The sequence below is a fragment of the Semicossyphus pulcher genome, unplaced genomic scaffold (assembly GCF_022749685.1).
Source record: "Semicossyphus pulcher isolate SPU_LCO1_2020_fin unplaced genomic scaffold, fSemPul1.0.p SCAF_21, whole genome shotgun sequence".
Classification (NCBI taxonomy): domain Eukaryota; kingdom Metazoa; phylum Chordata; class Actinopteri; order Labriformes; family Labridae; genus Semicossyphus; species Semicossyphus pulcher.
In genome coordinates, this window is record NW_027211695.1 from 13,793,866 (window position 1) to 13,818,243 (window position 24,378).

The following is a 24,378-nucleotide window of genomic DNA, read 5'->3' on the forward strand; positions in this document are numbered from 1 at the left end:
AGTTGGTGCTTCTGCAATGTGAGAACTTGTTGCCCATCTTGTAATAAATGTAATATTTGGGGATTTTCAACCCTTGGTTAAACCAAAAAGAAGTTTGGTGACGTCTCCCTGCGCTGTCTGATTTTATGTCTTTAAAGGCGGTGTATTATGCTAATCTCAAGCTTCATACTTCACTGTGATACCTGGGAGTAGCTTAGCATAATTTACAGTTAAAGAACTCCTTATGTTTCTCAGCGCAGGCCCTCATACAGCCTTAAGCGACTTAGTCAGCTCTGTCCCTTTAGGAAACCCCGCCCCTACAAGCCCGCTTTCTTCTGAACCGAAGCCTGCTGAGGCTGCAATTTGTGACATCACAAAGTGAAGCGTCTGCAGATGTCCGTCTCAAAGCAAGCGTTCACAGCAGCCTGCAGACTGAGCTGAGAAGCGTTAGGGATTACTCCAACATACTTTTACCTACAGATTTGAAACTTCACCCACGTTTAGTCTGAACATCCAACATTGTAACATTATATATATGTCTTAAAATGTGAAACAGAATAATACTCCCTCTTTAAATTTGCATTTATAACGTTTTTCAGTTGTCTGTCTTGTCCATCTGTCCACCCGTACGTCCGGCCATCCCATTCTTGTGGACGCGATTCCTCAGGAACACCTGGAGGGAACATCTTTAATCAAGGATGAACTGATAACTTAAGAAATAAGAAATCTACTTTCAACAAGAAATCAACAATTTTTATGCCCCAAAAGACAACGGCAAAAACACTTTTCTGGCCATTATTCCCGTCCCATTCTTGTCAACGTAATATGTCTGGAGCGGCATGAAGGGATATCTTTCAATTTTGCTCAATCATCTACTTTTGGAGACCAAAGTCACTGCGACCTCAAGTCTGTCCTGTTCAATCTAACGCAAAATCTGAGCATTGCCTGGAGGGAGTTTTTCTTGCTTCTTGGATCATGTTTCATTTCATCGCGGTGCGGTAGATTACAAGAAGGGACGAAGCAAAAGGTGATGAAGAAAGAGAGGGATGGGATCACTGAGAAGCAAATGTTTCGGCCATTCTTTTAAAACTCTTTCCTGTCATTTGTCGTTTCCCTCTTTCTCTCTCACTCTGTCCCCTTACACCCCCCCTCCTCTCTATAGTGTCTGTCTTTCTTTCGTCTACTCTTTCCATCTCCTCATCTTTCCATCTACATCCCTCCCTCCTTCCTTCCTTGTCTCCTTTTTTCTTCTTTTATCCACTTTCAGCAAAGGACAAGTACAGAGCTTCTGCTGTGTATTCGGTAGTGTTACACACACAGTCGCACACACTAATGGGAAACAGATTGTTGGGCCTGTGAAGTGGAAGAAGATTGATTACCTGTATCTAGTTACTGAACACACATGCGTGCGCGTGCAGCGAGGGTGGCGGAGGGCACGCGCTGGGTCGCTGTATTGAACCATCACAGGGAAAAAAGACTCTTATGGTGTGTGTGTGTGTTGTCTGCAGAATAATGCTCCACAGTTCACTGCCACCGGACACCATTATTCCTTGCTCGGTGCATGCTTGCCAAAAAGTGATCTATAGTAGGGATGTCCCAGTCAGGTTTTTGACCCAAATCCTGATGCGAGTCATTTAATACAGAGTATTTTTCTACTCAGAGCGCCAAATTGGTATTTAATATTTGACTACATGATCCAGCTGTGCAGTGCACTGTGAGTACACCTCAGATTGTTTTACTTCTGTCCCAAAACTTTTGTGAATACTTCTGCTGTCCCGCTTTGAAGGCTCCTTCAGATGCGCCCCCCTTACCTAGGCCACAAATCCATCAGGTGCGTCCTTCGTGGCCCAACGTATCCCGCCAATTCATCCAAGATGGCGGCCTCTTGAACGGCCGAGGGACACACTTTTGAATGTTAAAGTTTTTGCTTTCAACTCAATCAAATAGCTAGCGATACAAGTGTTAAAAAAACAAAAGGGGCATTGAAACAAAGTATCTTAACAGATTAAGTTACGTGACGTTACTTATGCTAGCCAGTTAGCCCGCTAGCTACCCTTTGCTAGGCGACAGGAGGCGTTTGGTGCTGCAAGGGTAAGGGCTGGAACAGCTGGTGACGCAAACAGGAAATCCTCCGTAGACTTTCCCACACTAAACAGCCGCTTCGAACCACCTGTCAACAACAAAATCACTGCAGCTTTGTTCTTTCGCTTATAATTTCTGTCAGTTTACTCACCCAGGCCGCAGATCCACAAGGAGAACTGCAAATGGCCTAGAAGTTTCTCAGAGAAGCACATGTAACTCTGGACTGCCTTGTGGTGTTCCCACAATGTAACATTAGATCATTTAAGAAATATCTACAGTCATTTTGCACTAAATGGATTAGAGTGTGGCTCTGATTCTGGTCCTCATCCCCACAAGTTTGATTTTGCTTCTCCTGGGGAAATTTACATCCATGTGCCTCCACCATTGCTGTCTTCTTTCCAGCTCCTGTTCCTCCTCCTCTTCACTATCTTTCCCTTACTCATTCCTCTGTCTTCATCTTTTTCCTTATTCATACTTTACATTATCTCCCTCAACGTTTGTTTCCCACGTTTTCCTCCACTTCTCTTTTGGGGATTTTGCGCAAGAGATGACGCACATTCCCCCACTTGAGCTTTGAGTGCCGCACCGAATGCCACCCCTGAAGAGAAACGCCACAAAAGACAGGGTTAAAAAGGTCCCTATTTTCAACAGAACGTGGCATTGTGTGATAGGTTTGAATGAATGGCGGTATGCGCATATACACAGCATGCCAGGGGTTGCCTCAAGACACATATACACACAAAGACACCTGTGGAAGAATGCAAAAGAGCCGATTTCAATCACCAAGTGGAATTTTCTGACGTAGATAGTGACGTACGAATCTTCAGCATTGCGTCCATTTGGAAAGCTGTATTTCTATGTCATTCAGCGCCTCTCTAATGTCTGCCTTTCATGGGTTTCTGTCTTTGGAGATTTAGTTATGTTAATTTGTTTGTGGGAAGAAAGAAAACAACGGTTTGACTGATTGGGAAGGAATTCCACGCAGAGAAAAAAAAGTGTCGTCGACCAAACAAGCCGTCCGTGCCGTTCGTTTTTCTTCTTTTAAATTATTCTTTTGTTCTTCAAGTGTTTTGGTTGACTAACTCTTGGAGAATAAGTGAAAGGATTGGAATATTTTTTGACATTGTTTGTAACCTCAAAAGCGAGGGCACAGCTTGGCACATTCCTGTTTGTCCCCACTCGCTCCCACCTTAACCTTCTATGCACAGGATTCAGACTTTCCACTGATTTTGTTTGTAGTTATTGTCTGATATGACTCATTAGTCTTCTATGTGTGTGGGCATCAGATCAAAGATGGCATTGTATTCTCCCAACATCTCTGATATTGTGTTCTTCCGCTTTTGTGCATATCCACCCTGCCACGAACACCAGTTTTTCTCATTACCGTTGTCATTAAAGGCGCAGATCGAGGCGCTTGAAGTCTCTGACGCATCTATTGACTTCCTTATCGACAGATTTAAGTGCACGAGGTAGGCTACTTGCTGGCGCCAGGCGTGCAGAGGAAGCCGTGGCATTCACGTGGACTTTCAAAAGGAGCAAAGGCGGATTTGGGTGTGCATGGAAAGATGCACATAGCTTACATCTGAGAGGGTTTTCCCACAGAAACACTTTGGTGGCCCAGCCTTGAAAGAGACTTTACGTTGGAAGGAGCGTTCAAAGAAATTAGAGGCATTTGACGAACAAATCCAAGAAATCAACATATTCAGATATAAGAACTTGTACTCAAATGTCTGCAAAACAACATCATTGAATTCCTAATGGCGCGCGAAAAACTCGAGCTGAATTATCTACAGTGGACGACAAGAAAAGCTCTGCCACAGAAGGATCCGGAGGCAGGCTGGCCGTCTCTATAAGCAACAAGACTCTGTTTACATTCTGTCTTGGATACAAGCTTCCATTAATTACTTACCAAAACTTCCTGCTTGATTATTCTTATTTTTAGTATTCCTGATCTAAAATTGCAACAAAGGGAGCAGAGTGCATCATTTCCCAAAAAACTCCACAAATAGATACACAGACAGGACGCGGTTTAAATCAGATATTGCATTGTTCTACTGAAAGTCTTTTCCATTTCCATTTCCTTCTGTCTTTCCCTCGGTGATCGACACTGGTCAGTGTTGTATTACCCAAACATATGCCAACATAAAGTATCTTAGGAAGGTATCGGGCCAACATGTGCTCCCAGAACTGCTTGGAACTCCACCGGAGGGGTGGACACAGTTCTTCCAAAAGATATTCCCTCATTTGGCGTTTTGATGAGAGAACACTGTCCAACACATCAGTCCAAATATCAAAGGTATTAAACTGGGTTGAGAGCTGGGGACTGTGAAGGCTAAAGCATCTGATTTGCATTGGGGTTTGTCCAGTAGGCAATGCCATTGTCAATCGCCGAGACTTACAGCCATCGCCCACTGAGCCCTCAACCATCCTAGAAAATCAGCCTACATGAGTTAGACTTCCCAACGCCCATCACACCTTTCGCACGCTTCTAAACTCCCATCTCAGATAGTACGATGGCTTGTGGTCATTTTTGGGAATTCACTGCCAAGTTGGTGCCCATGCCCCGGGCATACCCCTCCCTTGAACAACCATTTAATTGTCCATTGCGATGTTTCAATCTAAACTTCGTCATAAACCAATTCGATAGACATCCTAACCCTTCATCAAACCACTCGGTGAGCCCAAGTGCCCTGTGGAGGCCCCTCTCATCAGGATAGAAATGTTTCACCATAGGACACAAGTGGACACAATCCAAGAACAGGGCCCCAACAGAGGCACTAGATCCCCTCCCTGTTGGGCTCTAGTATTCAGGTTTAACTTTTACTTACCACTTAAATTGGAAGAACGGTTTTGACAAGAAAAAGCAGAGGTCAAACACGTAAGCTGTCTTTCAAGTCCCCAGCACTAATTTTATGTGCTTTGTTTTCAACTTCATTGACTCTTCATCCTTCCTGTTCTTCCCTTCCTGTCTTGCTTTTTTTTCCCCCTGTGGTGCATTCTTAGGTGCTTTGGTAAATCCCTTTTTTATTGGTCATTTCCATGGGTATTTTCATGGGACAAGGAGTGGCAGGTTTTTACACAAAGGTCTCGACCTTGACCTTGTTACACCGTTCGCCCGCTTAAAAAACAGGGATGTGAGAGGTGTCTGAAGCTGTTTGTTTTTCTGAGTGCGTTTTCTTTGCTTGTGTATTGTTGGCGTAATCATAGCACGTCTGGACATCTACAATAGAGTTTGATATGAGTGTATCCCTGTTATAAGTAAACATCCGGATTTAGTGTCAGAGCCTTGTAATCAAAGAGCTTTCAATGCTCTGAAGTTGCGCCAAAAGCAAAATGCAACAAGTTCCCCTTCCTCCTTGTGTTGCTTTTGAAATGTGTTTTGGAAATTTGGAGACTAAAATTGTTGAGTAGAAGGAAACAAAGCAGGTAATAATATCAGTTTCAAGGGTTGACTTTAAAGCTGTATGGCTTTCTGATGTTATTTAACTGTGTTGTGTTTCAGGCCCAGCTACAGCGTTCATTGGACAGCTCCGTCTCAATGCAGCCCAGGGCCCTGACTGGCCGACGCGGCAGAAAGGAGGCGGCGGCGGCGGCGGCGGCTATGGTGACGGACAGCGATGGACAGGGTGGCAGCCCAGTGTCAGAACAGGACTCTGGTATTCTGGACGTGGAGGATGAAGAGGAGGATGATGAGGTGAGAAACAGCACAAACAGACACATGAAAGCGATAGAGCTGTACTAGATCTTTTAGTTTGGTTTGCTGTGTCCATCCCATACTTCTCTCATTGGTATTTAATGTGGGCACGAAGCCGCCCCTTCCACCATCCAGTGCTGGTATTCTTGCAAGCTGCTGGCAGAAGAGACGCATACGCCAATGTTTGTTCCCACCAACTTCATTTAGTGTGATAGCAAATAAACGGCGACCTTTTGGCCTAATACAAACTGTCCTGTCCATTAAAGTATCTTACAAAGTGTTTAGCGCACGATTACACCAGTAGAAGAAACGGTAGGTCGTTTAACATGTTTATAAACTGTCCAAAAGGTGAACTAGTAGAACTTTTGGCATTGTTAAAAAATGGACACAAAGCATTTGGGCACTGAACTCTTTAAGTCATCCCTCACGGGATCCAAAGTCCTGTTTGCAGCCTGGTTGTTATTCCCACTCAAGGAAAGCAAAGTACAATGAGTTTGCAGAGAATAGAGAGCTGAACTTGTCACCCCCGCGCTGCCCATTCTGTTTTAAGGTCCCTGTCGTCCCCTCCGCTTATTTACGTCCTGTAAACTCCACTCAACCCTCTTCACGGGAAGACCTTGGCTCGAACAAAGGCCTGACCCCGCGGTCGCGGAGGTTACGACCGCGTTGGCGCCGATGGCTGTGGCGATGCCAACCATGGCCGTCTGCTCACGCCATCCCTGCCCGTGTCACGCCTTACCCTTTACTCCTCTTCCCTTCTTTTACAGTCGTCCCCCGTGTGTCTCCTTCTTCTTTCTTTTTTATTCTTTCTTTACGTCTTCTCTTTTGTTCTTTCCCGAGTTTGCTCTTTCAGTTTTCTTCTCCTTTTCTTCTCCGTCATCGATGCTTTCTCTCTCCCCTCTGTCTTGCCTTTACGTCTACCTGTTTGTCTCTCTTTCTTTCTCTCTTTTGACTCTTCTGACGCCTTCTTCTTTAATAATTGAAGTAATTTCCATTCTTTAAACTCTAAAGTACATCTACCTACTTGTGCCTCTTTCTACCATCATCCCATCACGTCTCAATCCTCCTCTTTTCTGCCTCCATCCCTCCTCTTCCTTCACCTCTGTCTATAAGTGATACGACTCTTTGTTTTGATCGTGTGTGTGTGTGCACAGTTACATCAAAGCTGGCATTGTGCTTCGCCTCCAATGATTTTTACAGAAAGCAAACTTTCCAGAGGGCAAGAGGGCACGTGGATTTCTGCTCTGATCGTCTGGTGTGTGTCTCTGTGTGTGTGTGTGTGTGCATGTCTGTGTGTGTGTGTTAAAACGGGTAAAATTGCCACTGTTTTGATCTCTTGAAGACAGAGGATGTGGGTAAAGAGGAAGCAGTGGAATGTGGGATGTTAGATGGAAAGAAAAAGAGGAATGAACGGCTGGTGACTGTCAGAGGACCTCCAGACAAAAATAATGAAGTGCTGCTGAATGCTTCCCCCTCTTCTATGTCTCTCTGTCCATTACACTACAGTTCACTTTGTAGATACATGTTCATTTGTTTTGCAGAAGAACTGACTTCAAAAAATGCGCAAATGTTGTTTTGTTCCTGAGGTGAACATCCCGTCTGACTGTGTGTCTCTCTGCAGGTTCCAGGAGCTCACGACTTGGTGGATTTCTCTCCGGTTTACCGCTGTCTTCATATCTACACTGTGCTGGTGAGTTAGTCTGCATAACTTTCACCTCTGGTTTTATCCTCTCCACTTGATGCACAGGCGTTCCAGTCTGTGGGACATGTGAACAAGTTTAAACACTCTGCTTTGATTACCATGAACTCCGACCACGATTCAGTCCTGTTATAATATTCACACAGATGCTAACTAAGTAGCAACGCCAAATTCAAAACGTATGATTCTGTTTTATTCAATAAAAAAATCTATTTTTCCCCTGTATAAATATACAGTACTCATCATCATATAGTTTCATGGAACCTCATTGTCATTGTAGTTGGGTTAACACAGTGATTCTCGCCCGACACGGCGGCATGACAGGGGGGAAGCGTCACCGCTCCTGTGTGGTTTTTTTTTCCGTTTGGAAAATGGAGCAGGCGGAACTATGTTTTGACGTCGGGACAACCGCGTTGCCCTGGTGATTTCCATAACAGATTTCTCATTCAGACACACACAGAGAAAAAGTCCAGCATTGCCAATGGACAAATATATTACAGGGGCGAAAACACAAACAGCTGACGCGTCAGATACCAACAAGACGACGTCGGCCGACGTTAACGCTGACGACGCTTCTCCTGCTCTTGGATTTACAGCGAATATGGTCGGAGATGAAGAGAGACATGTCTGTGTTATATGTCTGAAACGTCTGGCAGCTGCAGCAAAAATCTGTTTCTTAGCACAGATTGAACTTTATTGTTATTGTTCTGAAAAAGTTATTGCACATTTTATTATATTTCTGTTTGAAAAAGTCTAATGGAGCAATTGAAATTGGGGTTTTTTGCGCAGCAAATGACTCAGAGAAAAGTGAAAAGAATGGTCACAAACTTTCTTTCAATAAAAGTTAAACTTGACCCATTTGTGACAATTTTTTGGGGGCGGCGGGGCCTGGGAATTGTTCTTTCTCTAAAGGGGGGCATGACAGACAACATTTTCTGGAAACTGTGGCTAAATTAACAACTAAATACTTTGCTGCAAAACACATCGGCTCGCCCTACAATACTTTCAAAGTCATTAGTCCATAAAGCACTCAATGGTTCAGTATATATCTAACTCACTCAGACTTCAACCTCTTGTCTTGTAACTGTAACCAGAATTAGATCTCAGTCCCGTGATGGGGTTACTGTGGTCCTCCTCTCTGGAACAAGCTCCCTGTTGACCTATGGTCCATCACAACTGTCTCTACTTTAACAAGACTAGGTCCAAACTAGTATGTGGCTGACCGCATCAGGTCAGTGCGCGCTTTTGTGGGCGACACTGGAAGCGCGGCGTGTGCGTGACGGCTGCGGGACGTCATTTGAAATGCATGAAAACGGATGAGTCTTCACGATACTGGCCTGCCAAAATTTTCGATGAGAATTGTGATGAGTCCTATTGATCTCTGTAGTAAAAGTCACAGGCATGGAGGGTAAAGTAGGTCAACACTTATGCGGTATGCTTTTTCAAAGTAAAAGCCCGATCTGGTATTCTGAATCCCCTCGTTTGTACACAATGCTTTTATTTTGAAGTGTTTCCCAGGCCGTTGTTGTTGTTATTTGTTTTTAACTTCATTTGGCTCTGAAGGTACCATCAGTCAGTCTGTGCGATGCTGTAAGATGAGGCCTCTGGAGCGGCTGGAGCCGCTGGCTTCAATCCAACCAGCCTGCTGCTGCTGCTCTGTGTGTGTGTGTGTCTCATCTCAGCTACAGCGAAAGCGACATGGGTGGAGGTGTTGACTGGGCCATGACGGGGTTAGATGCACATTTTGGGGTCTGTGTGTGTTTGTGTGTGTGCCTGCAGGCCTGTAGGGGCCGTGACCGGGCCAGCACGGCCAGAGGGTCGGCTGTTTCTGCTCAGTGTGTGTGTGCGAGTCTGAGGGGCTCTCTGGCGAGGGGGGACAGGAAGTGCATGAACTTTGACAGGAAGGAGAAAATGAACAGCAAAAAAAGAGCGATGGAGGGAGTCAAAAAGGGAGAGTGAGGTTAGAGAGAGGGTAAAGGGGGCGAGATGATGGTTGGGAGGGAAGAGAGGAGAGGTCACAGGAGTTTAAAGGGTGAGGATTTCAAGGTGCTGAGAGGAGAAGAAGCTACAACAATGCACATCAGTCTGCGTTTGTTATTCAACGTTTGATTCAATCAGTCTTGCACACACAGCGGCCTCTTTATTAGGTACAATCTGATGTAAGCTTGTTGCCGTGGTTTCTTAAGGAGCAATAAGTTCACACCTTGTATTCGAAAGACGTTTTGTTCTAACGTCTCCTCACAGTTCGCAAACTATCCCTCATGTTTAGAGCAGTTTATACTTCGACAGAGGAGGTTAATTAAAAGTGGATGTTGTTGCACCACAGCGATTAGAGCATGATTGCTCCCAGTCTGACCAGTCTGATGGTCTCCTCTCCTCGGTGCTGGACCCCGGCCCCGTGTTTACACTGATCACAGCTCCGTCCACGTTTCCCAACAGTGTTCAGCAGCGTGTCTGCGCGAGCGCAACAAAGGGGTATTGTTCGAGACTCCGGCTTGGAAAAATCAGGGACTTTAAACATGGAAAAGAGCGAGAGAGATGGAGGTGGAGAGAGGGGGGACGAGCGGATGGATGGAGGAGGAGGAAGGTTTGGAGAAAGTGGAGGTCTTGATTGCAAAGTGGATTTCAAATCCAGGTTTACTAGAAAAATAAATGAAATTGTTAGAAGCGCGTGGCTGCTTAAGTACGAGTCAGTCTCATTTAACAATATAACTGTGTGTGTGTGTGTGTGTGTGTGTGTTCCTGAGTTTCCAGTCCATGCCTCTGCCCAGTGCAGCAAACTCTGCAGGACAGTCTCGATTTCTTCTCTAATGGTAAATCTACGTCTCTGCCCAATGGCCTGTCAATCAAACTGCTGCGACACCGCTTTAATGGGTAAAACTGTTTCAGCCATGTGTGAGCATTTGTCTGCGTGTGTGTGTGTGTGTGTGTCCAGGTTTTAATCCAAAGAGAACAATGCTTCAAGTAACGCAGGAAATAAAGGAAGAACAGAGAAGTCGCCTTCCTTACGGGGACATACTGCAAGTCCCCGTAAGGTAAATCAATCAGTTTTGAGGCTGAAAACTTGGTTTAAGTTTAGGGTTAGGTTAAGTCTCAAGGAAATGAATGTAAGTCAATGGTAATGTCCTCTGAATGAATGAAAACATGTCCCGGTGTGTACGAGGTAGGGCGAGGTCCCCCCCCCCGCAATGATGGAGGATCTTCTTCCAATTTCTTAAATGCACCTGAAGGAGAAGAGGATGGAGGAGAGGGGAGGTTTCTGGAGGAGCTCAAAGCGAGGATTCACAGGTGCCTCCTCTGTCCTCGCACCTCTTTCCTCGCTGGGAGCAGCTAAGACACGAGGAAGCAACGCGAGGAGACACGCGAGGAGACACATTAGTGGAATGAAAAGTCCCTATGTTTCAGTGTGTTTGTAATCTATGTAGCCAAGGTTGAAGACTTGGTTTAAGGTTAGACTAAGGATGCATTTTGATGAAATGAATGTAAGTAATAAAGGGATGGAAAGAGGAAAGAAAATACAGATTCAACTTCAGACACATAAAGGAGGGACGTTTGATAACACACTTGCATTGTGGGGACACAATTCAAGTCCTTTTACAGGAAATGTGAGGGGTGAAGAGGGGTGTTTTAAGGTTAGGCTAAGTCTCTGGAAACTCTAAGTATGTCCTCTGAAGTGATGGAAACACGACTGTGTGTGTGTGTGAGAAAAAGATTGAGGGAAGCCGACCTCAGAGGTGAAGAGGTCAGACCTTTCAACACCTTCCCGAGACAGAACACACTCCTTTCCCCTCTCCTCCATCTTTCATCCTCTGCGCCTTCTCTTTCATTTCCCTCCTCCCCTCTCTCTCTCGCTCTCACCCCTCTCTTACCCTTGTCTTCCTGTTTTTGCCCCTTTAACCTCCCCGTGACCTCCCTCCTTTCCTCCCCCTCTCTCCTAAGTCCTTATCGCTCTGAGGCCGGTTCACTCTCTCCTCTCACCTTCCTGTTGCACCTCCGCTGACCTTTACCCTCCCTCTTCATCCTCTAATCTCATCAACACCACTTGTTACCATTTAAAGTCCTCTTTCTGTCACTTCACCCCTGTTCTCTCCATCTTTTTATCATTCCACAACTCATTGATTTCTCCTTCCTTCGATGTCTCAACGTCCTCTTGTTGTTTTCGTTTTCTCTTTCAACGCTCGCTCGCTCTCGAACTTGGCTTGCTCTTTATCACTTTAAAGGACCATTACAACAATTTTGCATGTTGTCACCCTGAAACTAGGCTTACTCTACTATTTAAATACGCCATTTTTCCAAACCATACCCGACATTTTTAGGTCGATTTCCTACCTTGATTTCCTAATAAAGCCACCCTGTTTTTGCCCAGTTGACGGCTTTTAATGTGAAACAGCAGCAACAGGAAGTGCGTTGGAAATTTGTTATTGAGCTTGTAGTAGGTGTTGTTTTGTTCTGGTAGCCATTTTATGAATATATGCAATTTAATGCCATTGCAAACTATTTCCTCTGTAATAAATATGTAGTTTTGAATCAAAATTGAATCATATTATATCTGTTAAAGGAGTGATTCTCCCCACTGTCAGTCAAAGCTGGTGTTCTCTGTAATCGATAGAAGCAATAATATTTGAAATTGGCGCCATAGCTGTGGAGAAAGTTGTACAAACAGCTCGTGGTTTTGCCCATTCTACATTCCTACAACACCCAGCATGCATTGCGCCCCTCCCTCTGAAAGGAACGGCCTAGCGAGAGACGCTGGAGTGAAATACTACCGTTTACACTGCAGGCAATCGCTCAGAGCGGTATCCGAAATACGCAGAGAATATACCGGTGGAAAATCTTCAGGTCTGCAGTCTACATTTCAAACTGACGATTTTTAACAAGACACGACATCTGAGGCGGGCGTCCTAGATTGAGGAAGTGTAGTTCAGCGAGCTCCCTGGCCTCCGCCAGACTATGTAAAAGGCGTCATCTGGCGGAGGTTTTCCAGGGCCCATTAGAGAAGCGGATAGCGTCCTCCAAAGGCACAAAGTCACAGAGGCATTAGCTCTCCCCATGATAGCATGATAGGAATGAGGTTGAAAATCGGCGAACTGGCCCTTTAAGACAAAATATGTCCGAGATGTTCGATTTGATCACATAAAGATCAAGTTAGATTGTACAACTGTACCTTTGATTCTCTTTGACCTGCATTGTTTTCTCTTTGTTTCACCTTCTACACTTCCTGGTCTGTCTTATTCATTGTACATCTCGCTGCCTCCACTGTTTATAGCCATGTTACAGAGGACGCACACACATTCTCCGCCCCGCGTTTCACCTCTCTGGACTCCCTCTGGACGAGAGCGAGCACGGTTTATTAGAGTTCATGGCCATTTGATGCCGCCTGTTGGTTGAATACACATTGTTCATCTGAGGGTCGATGTGGGAGTTAAAGAACAGTTTTGTCACCTCGTAACACCAAACTAAACCTAAAACAGAATCACTATAAACACAGTCTGGACTTGGCCACGTGAGATTCATACTGTGCGTTGTTTGGTTTGTAACAGGTTTGTGCGTTTTCAATGGACATTGTTCAGCTGAGGGTCACATTAACGAATTAAAGAATAAGGTCGCGCTTCAGTACAAACACTGGCCAAATGGGCATCTATAGTTTCATCATATCTAATATTAGGTATTGCTCACTTGGCCTTCAGTTCAACAATTTTTATCCCTTTATCTTACCACCTCTAACCGTAGTGATAGCAGTTATAGGTCACCACACACACGTATAAACAGAGTGTCACTACCAGAGCCCTGCGGTCAGCAGTGTAGATACACAGTATTGGTTCTGGTGGTGGTCTGGTCAGCAGGTAAGAGTCATATCATGTTATCTGCCCACTCCTGGTCTCTTATCTCTGAGCTCACTGGGCCTCAGATAGACCACAAGTTTCTCCCACACAGCAGCGAGCAAGCGAGATAAGAGAGAGAGCTTATGTGTAATGGAAGGAAGAGATACGAGGCGGTCAAGTTTAGAAAGCTCACTCTGTGTGTGTGTGTGGGGGGGGGTTAGTTTTGAAGTCTGACCAATGACGCCAACCAAAACTGAACAGCAACCAGTCCTGGTCATCAAAGACACACTGTCTATCTCTACCGTAACCTTACACACAGGACTTTATCTCCACTTTCCCATCATTCAGAGGGTCTGACCTTTGGTTTCTCGCCTCATTAAGCCAGCAATGGCCTCAAACAACCTTAAACGTTCTGGTGTAGTTGAAGGAGCATGAAGTCGTTACCCTAGGAGCTGAAAATGTTCTACCTGAATATATTGGACTTTGGTGTTTGGTCGTCCTTAAAGTCTGTAGAAGTTGTTGGGAAATAACCAAACTTGAAATCTCCACCAGTTCCTATTCCAACTGATTCAGGTCATTGGTTGTTATTGGGTGGGTGTCATACATTTCCTGCACAGAGGGGCACTACAAACAATTTATAAACAACCAAGATGGCCGCCCCTGGTGTGGCGCTTTGAATCCACTATTAAACCAACTGGATGGTATATTTTCTATAAAACACGAACAAATAACTGCACTTAATACTTTTATTGATCCCGAAGATGTGTTGGCCATACGTCCAACAACCCAGTGCTCTGAACGGTCTGCCCCCTTTGGTAAAACCATTGGTAATAATTAGATTACAATTCTGCTCCAGGTGGTGGTTGACCTTTGCATGCCTTGCATCCCATCCATTCTCACCTGCAGTTTGTCTTTTAGGGTTTGCGTGACGTGTTTGAGAACTACTACAGAAAGCAGAGGAGGAAACAGGCCCGCCTCGTGCTGCAGCCCCACTCTAACATGGTATGACCCTGCACCGTCACTCTGTCTTATTTGTGTATGTCCACACACTCCTAACTGCACCTGCCCTTCCCCTGCACAAACACTCCCCTCTCCCACTCACACACACTCATCTAATAACCGTATTATTATATTACATCTCTCCATCTCTCTCCTCCCTCTATACTTGTTTTAACTTTCTTTTGCATTCATAGCATGAAACTCTGGAGGGATACAGACGGTACTTCAATCAGATTGTTGGGTAAGTCCTTCAGTCCATCCAATCCATCTCTTCCAAACCTTTTGATACATGTGTCCTCAGAGGATTTTCATCTGCATTCAACTGTGTCATGTTTTTGATTGATTGTTTATTGAATGTTTTCCAACAGCAGGCCCATCTTGAATAAGGTTCATGTGGTAAAATAGCACAGTATGGGCCACGTGCAATGTCCTAAAATACAATGTAAAACCATCTACACCTTCTGAGATGGGCTTCAATATTGGAAGTAAAACTTCCAAGTTGCAACTCCTTCTCCAGCCAATAAATATTCATAAATCTGCTTAGAAATCATAGAAAAAAGCCAAATTAAAGAGCTGATTTAACATGGATTTGATGGTGCCAGTTAGCTAAAATATAAATGAATATATGCTACAAAACTCGAGCCATTAAAGCCCCAAATTATGGGTACTGTAGTTCCAAAGCTAGCTTGATTATCCTCCAAATTAAAGTAAGACGTCTATCGTCTATCCATCACCCATCCACCTTTCCCTGACTCCGTTCCTCCATAAATTAATCCAGCTCACTGATCTATCCTTCCTTAAATGCATGTCAATTCTTCACCCACCTCTCCGTCCACCCATCTATCCATCCGTCCACCCATTGTAGACTTGTGTGTAACTTGGCAGACGCCCGAGCGAGAGGCGGTGAGAAAGAGAAACTTTGAGCGAAAGCAAACATTGGACGTTTAGCGACACCTCATTTCATTTCATCCGAGTGACTTCTGACTGTTTGACATCTTTTCATCTCTCATTCCCTCCCACTGTTTTTCTTTTCCATCCTTTTTTTTTTACTCCCCCGCTCTGGCCACTCTCCCCCTTCCCCTCATTTTACTTTTCCTCTCATCCATCACTCCATCCAATCCTCTCCATTGTGTTCGCACACACACGCGCGCATTGGCGGTGACGATTGATAGAGTGAGTGTGATGGCGGTTGGCTTATTGCTGTTATTCCTTCTGTCTGTCTGACTCGAGCAGACGCTTCTTTAAACACCGCCAAGGCTGGACACACACACTAACACATTGGCACACACTTCAGGTCTGTTGTTCCCATTTGAACATTTGGAAAGTGCCATCCTGTGTCACTCTTTCATTGCCGTTTCATCCATTCTTCCTCTCAATTACCATTCATCTGTCCGTTCCACCAATTACTCCTTCATGTGCAACAGTCTTGCCGGTCCTTCAGTGATTGAATCTTCGGTTTATTCCCAGTAACAACCGGACGGCCTGTAATGAAAGATGCCTCGTCTGTCTTTATTCATTTACTCGTTCATTCAACTTGTTTTTACACATCACAGCTGCAAAAACACAACATGAAAAGTAAAATATTTGTGCATTTTTAAGGAGAAACAAATGAAGAAAGCTCACCTTAAAGCTTGTAAAGTGCTTCTAAAAGTATATAAGATAAGCAAATGGTGTTTAGTCGAGTCCGTCTACTGGCAGTTTCCCCAAACATGTCCAAACATGTTTCAAACAACTCAGCCTTGACCCTCTCAGCTCGCAGGTCTTGAATTGCCGCCCAATCTTTGCACAAACAGGGTCCTGGAGCGAGTCTAGTGTCTGGGATAATATCCACGATGTTAGCGTGTCGTCGCTAGCTGAGGCCTCGGGCTTGCCTGGAGTCTTGCCCAATGCTGCCTATCTTGTTCCAGAGGCCGCTGCTTTTCCGACTGGTTGTTAGTCGCCATCACGGTCTTGAAATACTTCCAACTTATTTAGTCTTGATAACGTCAGAATAAAACTCTCACTGTTGTTTTGACAGATCAATGCTAAGTTTCAAAGTTGACCTGTTAAGAGCTTGCAAGACGCACGTCTACATCCTAGCTTGCGCAACAGTGCCCCCCTCAACCGTGACCCCTCTTGATTTTAATAACCTTCAACGAAACCATTTCCTAAACTTCTTTCCTCAAGTTTAGTATTTCTTTTGGACTTCTTAGCCTTTATTTGACTGGACAGTGAAGATAGACAGGACATATGGGGAGCGGAGACGTGCACCAATGGGCCACGATGCATAGAGGAACTTTACTGCCACCCTGTCTTATGTTTAATCCTAATATATTCCAAACATTTGAAGATCAATAAAAGAATGTCCTCCCTTCATATCCAACAAAAACCAACCCAAAACGGCACACGTCACTCCACTGTTCATATCCCTCCACTGGGAGCGCCCCAGTCCAGGTCCTTGAACCTCGTCCAGGTCCTCGTCCCTCGTCCAGGTCTACACTATACTCTGCCAATGAAAGGCGCCTGGCACTCCCATCACAACAGCGCCCTAAGTCTCTAACTAGACTCTTCTCCTCAGTAGTCCCCCGATGGCGGACCGAGTTACCAACGGTCCTCATTGATTTGCTCAACAAGTCTCCAGGAAGTCACTGCACCTGGCCAAGAAATAGTACCACACTTAACCCCCTGTAGCAAGACTTAGGTGCACCATGACTCTCTTGTTCTCTTTCGTCTTACCCTCTGTCTCGCTCTCCGTCCAGCTTCTTTGTTGTGGAAGATCACATCCTTCACACCACGCAGGGTTTGGTCAACAGAGCGTACGTGGAGGAGCTTTGGGAGTTGGCGCTATCCAAAATCATCGCCGCTCTGAGGACACACTCTGTAAGGAAACACAACCCAAATATAAATACACACTTTAAAGTCAGACAGAAAGACATACAAGCCGTCTGACCCCTCGTCTGTCTCCTCAGTCGTACTGCGACAACCCGGACCTGGTGCTGGATCTGAAGAACCTCATTGTCCTCTTCGCTGACACACTGCAGGTACGTGTGTGATTAACTGCCCTCCCTGCAGCCCTTGTTAACATCATTCAGTCTATTCTTTCCATGTTGGTGTTTTATGCTCGTGTGTTCAGATATCTTGGCACATGCCATGTAAGCTGTGAGCTATTCTACTTCAGGGGCCCATGAAACTTGTTCAAAGCATGTTTTGTAGTTTAAAAATGGACGCCTGCCAGTCTCTAAAGAAAGACTCTCTTTCTTATTCCGAAGAGGTTTATCATGTGATGTCAGTCGTTCTCCGCTGTGTGTATGAACTAACCTGGATGGATGGAGTGTGATGGATGAAGGGGAGATAGAGGGGGATGTGGGTAAACGCTGGACAGGGGGAAACATTCAGAGATGAGTGCGAGAGAACGAGGGAGGGGTGGATTGTACGATGCCCAAAAGTCCTTCACGTGAAGTGATGAGGTGCCAGCGGATGGCTGAATTCAACCTCTCCTCTCCTCATTGTTGGCAGGGATCTCACTCTGTTCATAACAATGAGTCAACCGGGTGTTTTAGTTAAAAGTGGTGTGTGTTATCATGTGTGGAGACTAAATTCAAACTGGTCTATTGTCGGTCGTTTGTAACGGACATTATGGAAGGCGTATGTTCTGACTGGTTCCTTCTCCTGCAGGGTTATGGCTTCCCGGTGTCCCAGCTCTTCGACATGCTGCTGGAGATGCGGGAGCAGTACGGAGAAATCCTGCTCAAGAGGTGGAACCTCACCTTCAGGTACTGAGACGCGATTAAACCTTTGCTGGGCAGTAACAGGAAGTGATTGGGGGAGTGGTACCGTGTGCGTGTTTAGGCCTGTTTTTCAGCACGTTACAGAGTGTGTGCCGCCCCGACCTTCTACTTTCTAGTCATAAGGTCAGGAGGGCACACACTCGACATACACACACTCTCACACATACAAGTGTTGGTTTGTGGGAAACTTCCTCGTCCTGGTTTTGAAGTTTTACGAGCAGCCAGAGAGAGGAAGTGTTTTAAAACAAGTTTTCCGGGACATTCTTTGCCCTTAAGAATGGGTACTACCCTCACAAGCTCGTACGTGTTGTATCGTGTGTGTGTTTGGGCTTTTACATGCCATTGTTTCACCATCGCTTTTGTCCAATGACACCAGTGGGACTTGCAGCGAGAGCAGACAAACAAACACACACTCCCTCTCTCCTTCCCCTCTGTTTCTCTGTCGTTTTCACACAAACACACACACACACATAAACACACCAAAACGCACGCTCTGGGGAAGCCACAGGAATGTTGTGTTGTATTGTTGGAGAGGGAGCGCTCTCCGGTTCACGGCCTCTCCATGGAACGCTGGAACGTCCGAACTTTGGAGCGCCAACAAGAAACAGGGGTGGTGAAAGAGGGGAGGGGGGTAAGAAAACCGCAAGAATTAGAATGACCCCCAGTGGGATGATTGTTTATATATGTATGTGTGTGTGTGTTTGAGAGAGAGAGGGAGGCTGATGGCACTCGTTCCTGTTCGGTCTGAGAAAATACAAAAACTTACCTGTGATTCTGTTTCCTCTTCAGGCAGGTGTTGGACCAGGACAACTACAGTCCGATCCCCGTCTCCACAGAGCAGGAGTACAGACACTACACTTCCCAGTTTCCCATGCAAGACCCCGAGCTGGAGAAGGTAGAATCAGAGAAAATATATTTAATTCAAAATCTCTTCAGGATATAAAGCGTGGACGTCAGTGAGGTTACTATTGATCAAAATGTCAAGTAAAATTGAGCAGAATTTGATTTAATCCCTGCTTTTCTTTGCTTAATTTGCTCCAGCTTCCCTTCCCCAAGAAGCTTCCCTTCTCCGAGTTTGTGCCAAAAGTCTACTGCCAACTCAAAGAGTTCATCTACGCCTGTCTGAAGTACTCCGAAGACCTGCATCTCAGGTACACCTCACTGCTCCTCTGTCAGAGATTATCATGCTATCAGTGTTTGGGTATTTTTCCGTCCTTTGCTTACTTAATTTGGCAACCCAGTCCTGGAGGCTGTAGAGAATCATGTGCCTCCTCTGATACACCTGGAGTAACCAGGTCACCTTTTTTTGCAAGGTCTTCGGCAAGGTTCCAATCCCCATAAATCAGAATTGCTACAGAAGACATGATCCCTCCCAACCGTCAGAGCTCCCATTGAAGCCTTTTTCACACTTCAAAAAAATGTTGATTTAAACACAATGCATGTAGACTTAACTGATGTCATTGGTTATTAACTAACTTAGACACATGTCTGTATCAGAATAAAAGCTGCTGAAATCCAGCACAAAGTCAACAGCGTGCAGAAAAACAAGATAAATATCCTGTGTCCTTTCTGTCGGCTAATTAAGGGCCATTTTAATCCTCATTTTTTGATTACTTCAGCCTGCTACACCTGCTCAAACTCTCCGCGTCTCAACTTCTTTAGAAGCAGGGGAATCTGCACCAGACACAAACAAACACACGTAAACACTCACAAGCGTTTGGAAGAGGCAAAGTTCTTTCCGTCCTGAGCAGGGATCTTTGTTTCATTACTATTGGCCAAAACTCAACAATCAAGTCCAGCTTCTGTTGCATGTGCTGTCGAGGTTAAGCAGTAACCTCCTGAGTGTGTGTGTGTGTGTGTGTTCTGGTTCTGGTTAATGGAAGAATTGACTTAAACAATGCGGCCACTTTTCTACCGAGGAGACGAGCAATCAGAAGACGACTTCCGCTGTCCAGAAGGATCCCACGGGGCTGGGTTACAGCCAGACACACACACACAAACACACACATTGACAAACATGGGCTCATATGTGCGCATAATTTCATGCACGTTTCACAGCAGAGCGCTCCTTGTGAATCCTTCTGCTGCACTTTGTATTTCTGTTTATATGTACTTTTGTTTATGAGTATTAGTGTTATGACTCTCTGTGGGGGCTGGGAACCAGAGAGGTACCATTGATCCGTGACCGGCGGAAGAAATCGAGACAGAGGAGTGATTGGGAAAGATGTCGTCTAATCACAGCAGTGGAACTTGCATAATAGAGTAAAAAGCTGTCCTGTAGCTTGGTGCTTCTTGAGATGTTCCCACTAACACAGTCTGCTTCTGTCTCATTCATTAGATTGTTGCAACAACTCTCTGAAATCATCCGTCTGAACCGACAAAAAATGTTCAGACAGATGTTTTCTTCCTTGTGTAACAGTTCCTCTCTGGTCTCCTTGTGACCAGACAGCACTAATCGCTCTTCTCAATCAGAGTAATGACTCCCATTATTTGACCTGGCTTGATTTTTTACGCTCCTGCACACACCCCGCTATCTGGTTACAGCGGCGGCAAGCCTTCCTGCCCCAGCTTCAAACGCGCACAGATGCACAGGTTCCGGAAGCAGACGGGATGATGGAGCGGGATTGTGGTCATTGATCCTTCTGACCTCTGACCTTAACCTCTGTTTGCAATTCTGATTTGGCGGAAAGAGAGTATGCTTTCTTTTTAAGCTCCTCGTGTGCAATTTGTTGTCATACAAGCACGTGTCTCGCTCATAGCTTGGTCTGTTGGGTGAGAGGTTCCCCGCTTTAGTCCAGACCTAAATATCCCAACACTTTCTCAATAAAACGCCATGAAATTTGGCATGGATGTCCAAGGATGAAGCATGGATGAAGTGCACTTGGAGCTAAGCTGTGTCTCAGTGTCTCACAGTAATACAAAGGCACAGGAAATGCTCAAATTATGGAAACACTTCTCTAAAGGAAGCTTGGAAGGAACTAGAAAGCGTTCTACTTTCCAGTCTTCCCAAGAGAACCTACATCCAGAAATGTACACCCAGTCATACTTCATATTGTCTCAACATTGGCAGACGGAGATGCCAGTTTTCCGGCTAGCATGGCTCAAGAAGCAAAGATATTACTTTACATTTTAAAAAGACCTGGCTTGGCAGTGGCCGCCGTGACGAGTACTGCTCACTTCTGAGATGTTTCAGTAGAAGATGGCGTCGGGGTGATACTGGCACTAAAACTTGTGGGAAAGACATCAACCTGTACTCTAGATGTAGATCGACGGGGTTTGCAGCCAAAAGTTTGCTGCTTTGATTCCTGGACCGGTGAAAACTCGAGATACATCTGTCTTTGGATCCGCCACAGAGATGCCCATGAGCCACACACTCCTTGAACCCCAAACTTGGGTCCAACGTAAGAAGACTGTGGGTGTGAATGTGTTGAACTGCGAATATGAAACAAGGTGTTGCTGAGAAAGAGCATACAGGCTCGGTCAGCCTGTTTGGGGCAAGGACTGAAAGGAACAGAGACATGTATGGATGAAAGAGAAAATGCTTCTTGGCAATCGTCTCCACTCGATCGAAGAGAATCAAGCAGTTCAAAATCAAATTGCTTAGCGTGCTGATCAATCACAAACACCAGTTGAGATCCAGCCACTGAGGACCTCGTGCCAAGTAAATCTTGTTTGATACAACCTTGTTCCAAGTTCCCATTTATCACAGGGGTCACATTTTGTCATGCAGCTGGCAAAGTGTCGAACCTTCTTGTACTAAAGCAATCTCACTACATGAGCGATGTAGGACTAGCCGCAGTGGTTCTCAAACTTTTTCTGTCAAAATTGAAATATAATAAAATGTGCAATAACTTTTTCAGAACAATAACAATAAAGTTCAATTAGTGCTTAAAAAAAAACAGTGTTTCCGCTACATACATTTTGCTGTGGCGGCCCTGAAACAGTGACAGGAGTCACAGGACGTCAATCACACGTGAAGTCGTGGCAACCAAATAAACAACAGCGGGACCAGTTTACTCGTCACACAGTGTTCTAACGGGTAAAAGAGGGTCCGACATCGGACGCTCTCTGTCCGCACACAATCATATGCAGTTCTGTTACGCAATCTAAACAATCATATTGTGTATCTCCGTACGTCCCTATTGTAAATGCATTGATTGTAGCTGTTTATAAAGCTTATAAAAAGGTGCAGATGTCATTTGGTAACAATCGCTACGTCATTAATAACGTCCCTCCCTTTGTCCAACGTCAAAACATAGTTCCGCCTGCTACATTTTCCAAACGTTGGCGCACCCCCCCTGTCATTCCACTTGAAACTGTGATTCACAGTTTGAGAATCACTGGACTAGCCCAAGGACTATCAACATTTATCTTCAAAGTCCAAACATCTTGGTCACTTTTAACTTATTGGGCAGTTTGTTAATTGAGCTTTTTGACTGCAAAATGTTGCACCAAAAACTTTCTTTGAATGGAACTTGTGCTGCTTGCAGTGTACTTAAGAGTTGTTCAAATTCCGTCTCTGCAACAAACAAGTCTTCACACATCTTTTGTGTTGAGTAGATCATCAACCGCCCCAATCAATCGCATCAGAGTGGTTGGAACGCTGTAAGAAAATAGTGCCCTTGCAAAACCGTGTCAGGTAGGAACTTGTTTGGTTGAACCATTGCTTGTGTGGTGCCAAGCCCTGGCCCAACGCCAGCCTAGCACGATCCAAATGTTCCTCAAAGTCCACCATTTTATTTTTGTAGGATGCTAGCTCTGAGCATGTCTCGTGTAGTCGAAGGGGAAGTGATTTCTGTTCGAAATAGGCATCCAATGACAGGCTTTAATGCAGAGTCAACAGACTCGTCCTTTGAGCTCTAACTCTGGTCCACCATGTTGTAACCAGGTAAGGTTGACCCAAACAAAGTAGCTCTGAGCTCCCTAAAAGTGAAGCCAAAACATTTCGGGCGCCCCCTGCTGACTGGCTGCAGTATAGGTCATAAAGCCCGCCTCCTCCATGTTAACAGATGGGACATGAGTCAAACTATAAAACCAAAATACATGCCCGATAAATTTTTCTCAAACATGGTTTCTGTCATTATAGCTAGTTATTATCATGCTGATTCACGTCCTAGTGTTCATTTTTCTGCCAAGTTTATTTTTAATTAGTTATTTGATGCTGTCAAAATGATGATTGACAGCTCTATTTACAAATTCGGCTCCTGCAGCCGATCACTTCCGGGTGAGCAGAGTGGAGGACGATACGTGAGTGGAAACGTAACTAAAACAATCACTACAGTCATTGAAGTTTCCATACCTGCTAACGTTAACCTCAGACCAACACAGAGAAGCTGTTCTGCTGTTAAACACGCCGGCGAGCGGGATCCTTGCTGTTTTTTCGGTAAGTTAAGTGTGTGTTTGGGTTAGCGGAAGTGGCTACGGCCGCTTCACTCGCCGATCTCTACTGCGCAGTCTCTGGCTCCGTATGATGGCAGCGCCTATCACAGGGGCTATTTTGGCATCAATTTCGTACAATGGGAGCAGATGGAGACGCGTTGTGCATCTATATACAGTCATTGGTTCCAATCCAGATCAAGTTCTGGACTCCTAACCCCATCATTTTGAGCTACTACACTGAAGTCCCTCTCTCTCTCTCTTTCATCATGTTTCAGTCACGTCCGTTTATTTCAGTCAGCGGGTGGTTGAAGAGTTGAACCGCAGTGCTATTTAGTGTCAGAACTGCTGTTTCGGTGACAAATGATGTACAAAGTCGTGCTAAGGAGCAATTTCAGGGCGAGTGCAACGCTATTTGCGTGCCATTGTGCAAGAAATTCCAAAACAGTTTTCTCTGCTCACTGTCGTTGCTTTTTCTGTGTATTCTTATAAAAAACCTCCGCATGTATCCCTCCTCACTGAGCTGTAAACACGCCTACACTTTAAGGCATCTGGCTTCCTTCTGACAGCGTCGACCGCTGCACATTTATTGTGACTGATGGGCGCATAAATATCATGAAATTCAATCCGAATTCTGCGGTGTGTCTATATTTGTATAAGTGTGTGTGCCTGCTGAGTTCACTAGCATACATTGACTTTTTGCTACTCTCAAAACACACACACCTCATTTTTGTCCACTCCGCACTTCTGCCACTCGAGGAATTTTCCCCCCTTGCTCCCAAATTGTCGGAACGTTTTTAGGATTCCTCTGCTTTTTACGGATTTAAGGAGAGTTTGAAATTCCAGCTCTCGCTCTCCTTAAGGCGACACAGTCTGTGTGTGTGTCTTTGTGTGTGTGTGTGTGTGCTTAGGTTGAATTCCAGTCACAGATAATTTGCTGATTTGGTTGGAATGTGTTTG

At 45.1% G+C, this 24,378-nt stretch overlaps 1 protein-coding gene across 1 annotated transcript in view; it reads left to right on the forward strand.

The window, feature by feature from the left end:
- Positions 1-24,378, forward strand: part of exoc6b (exocyst complex component 6B) — a 92,568-nt gene that overhangs the window by 17,102 nt on the left and 51,088 nt on the right. The window contains exons 7-15 of the mRNA XM_069672117.1: positions 5,564-5,755; positions 7,377-7,445; positions 14,195-14,278; positions 14,470-14,516; positions 17,014-17,134; positions 17,224-17,295; positions 17,930-18,027; positions 18,832-18,937; positions 19,084-19,193. Of these exons, the coding sequence (XP_069528218.1) occupies positions 5,564-5,755; positions 7,377-7,445; positions 14,195-14,278; positions 14,470-14,516; positions 17,014-17,134; positions 17,224-17,295; positions 17,930-18,027; positions 18,832-18,937; positions 19,084-19,193 (899 nt within the window). The remainder of the gene's footprint in view (positions 1-5,563; positions 5,756-7,376; positions 7,446-14,194; positions 14,279-14,469; positions 14,517-17,013; positions 17,135-17,223; positions 17,296-17,929; positions 18,028-18,831; positions 18,938-19,083; positions 19,194-24,378) is intronic.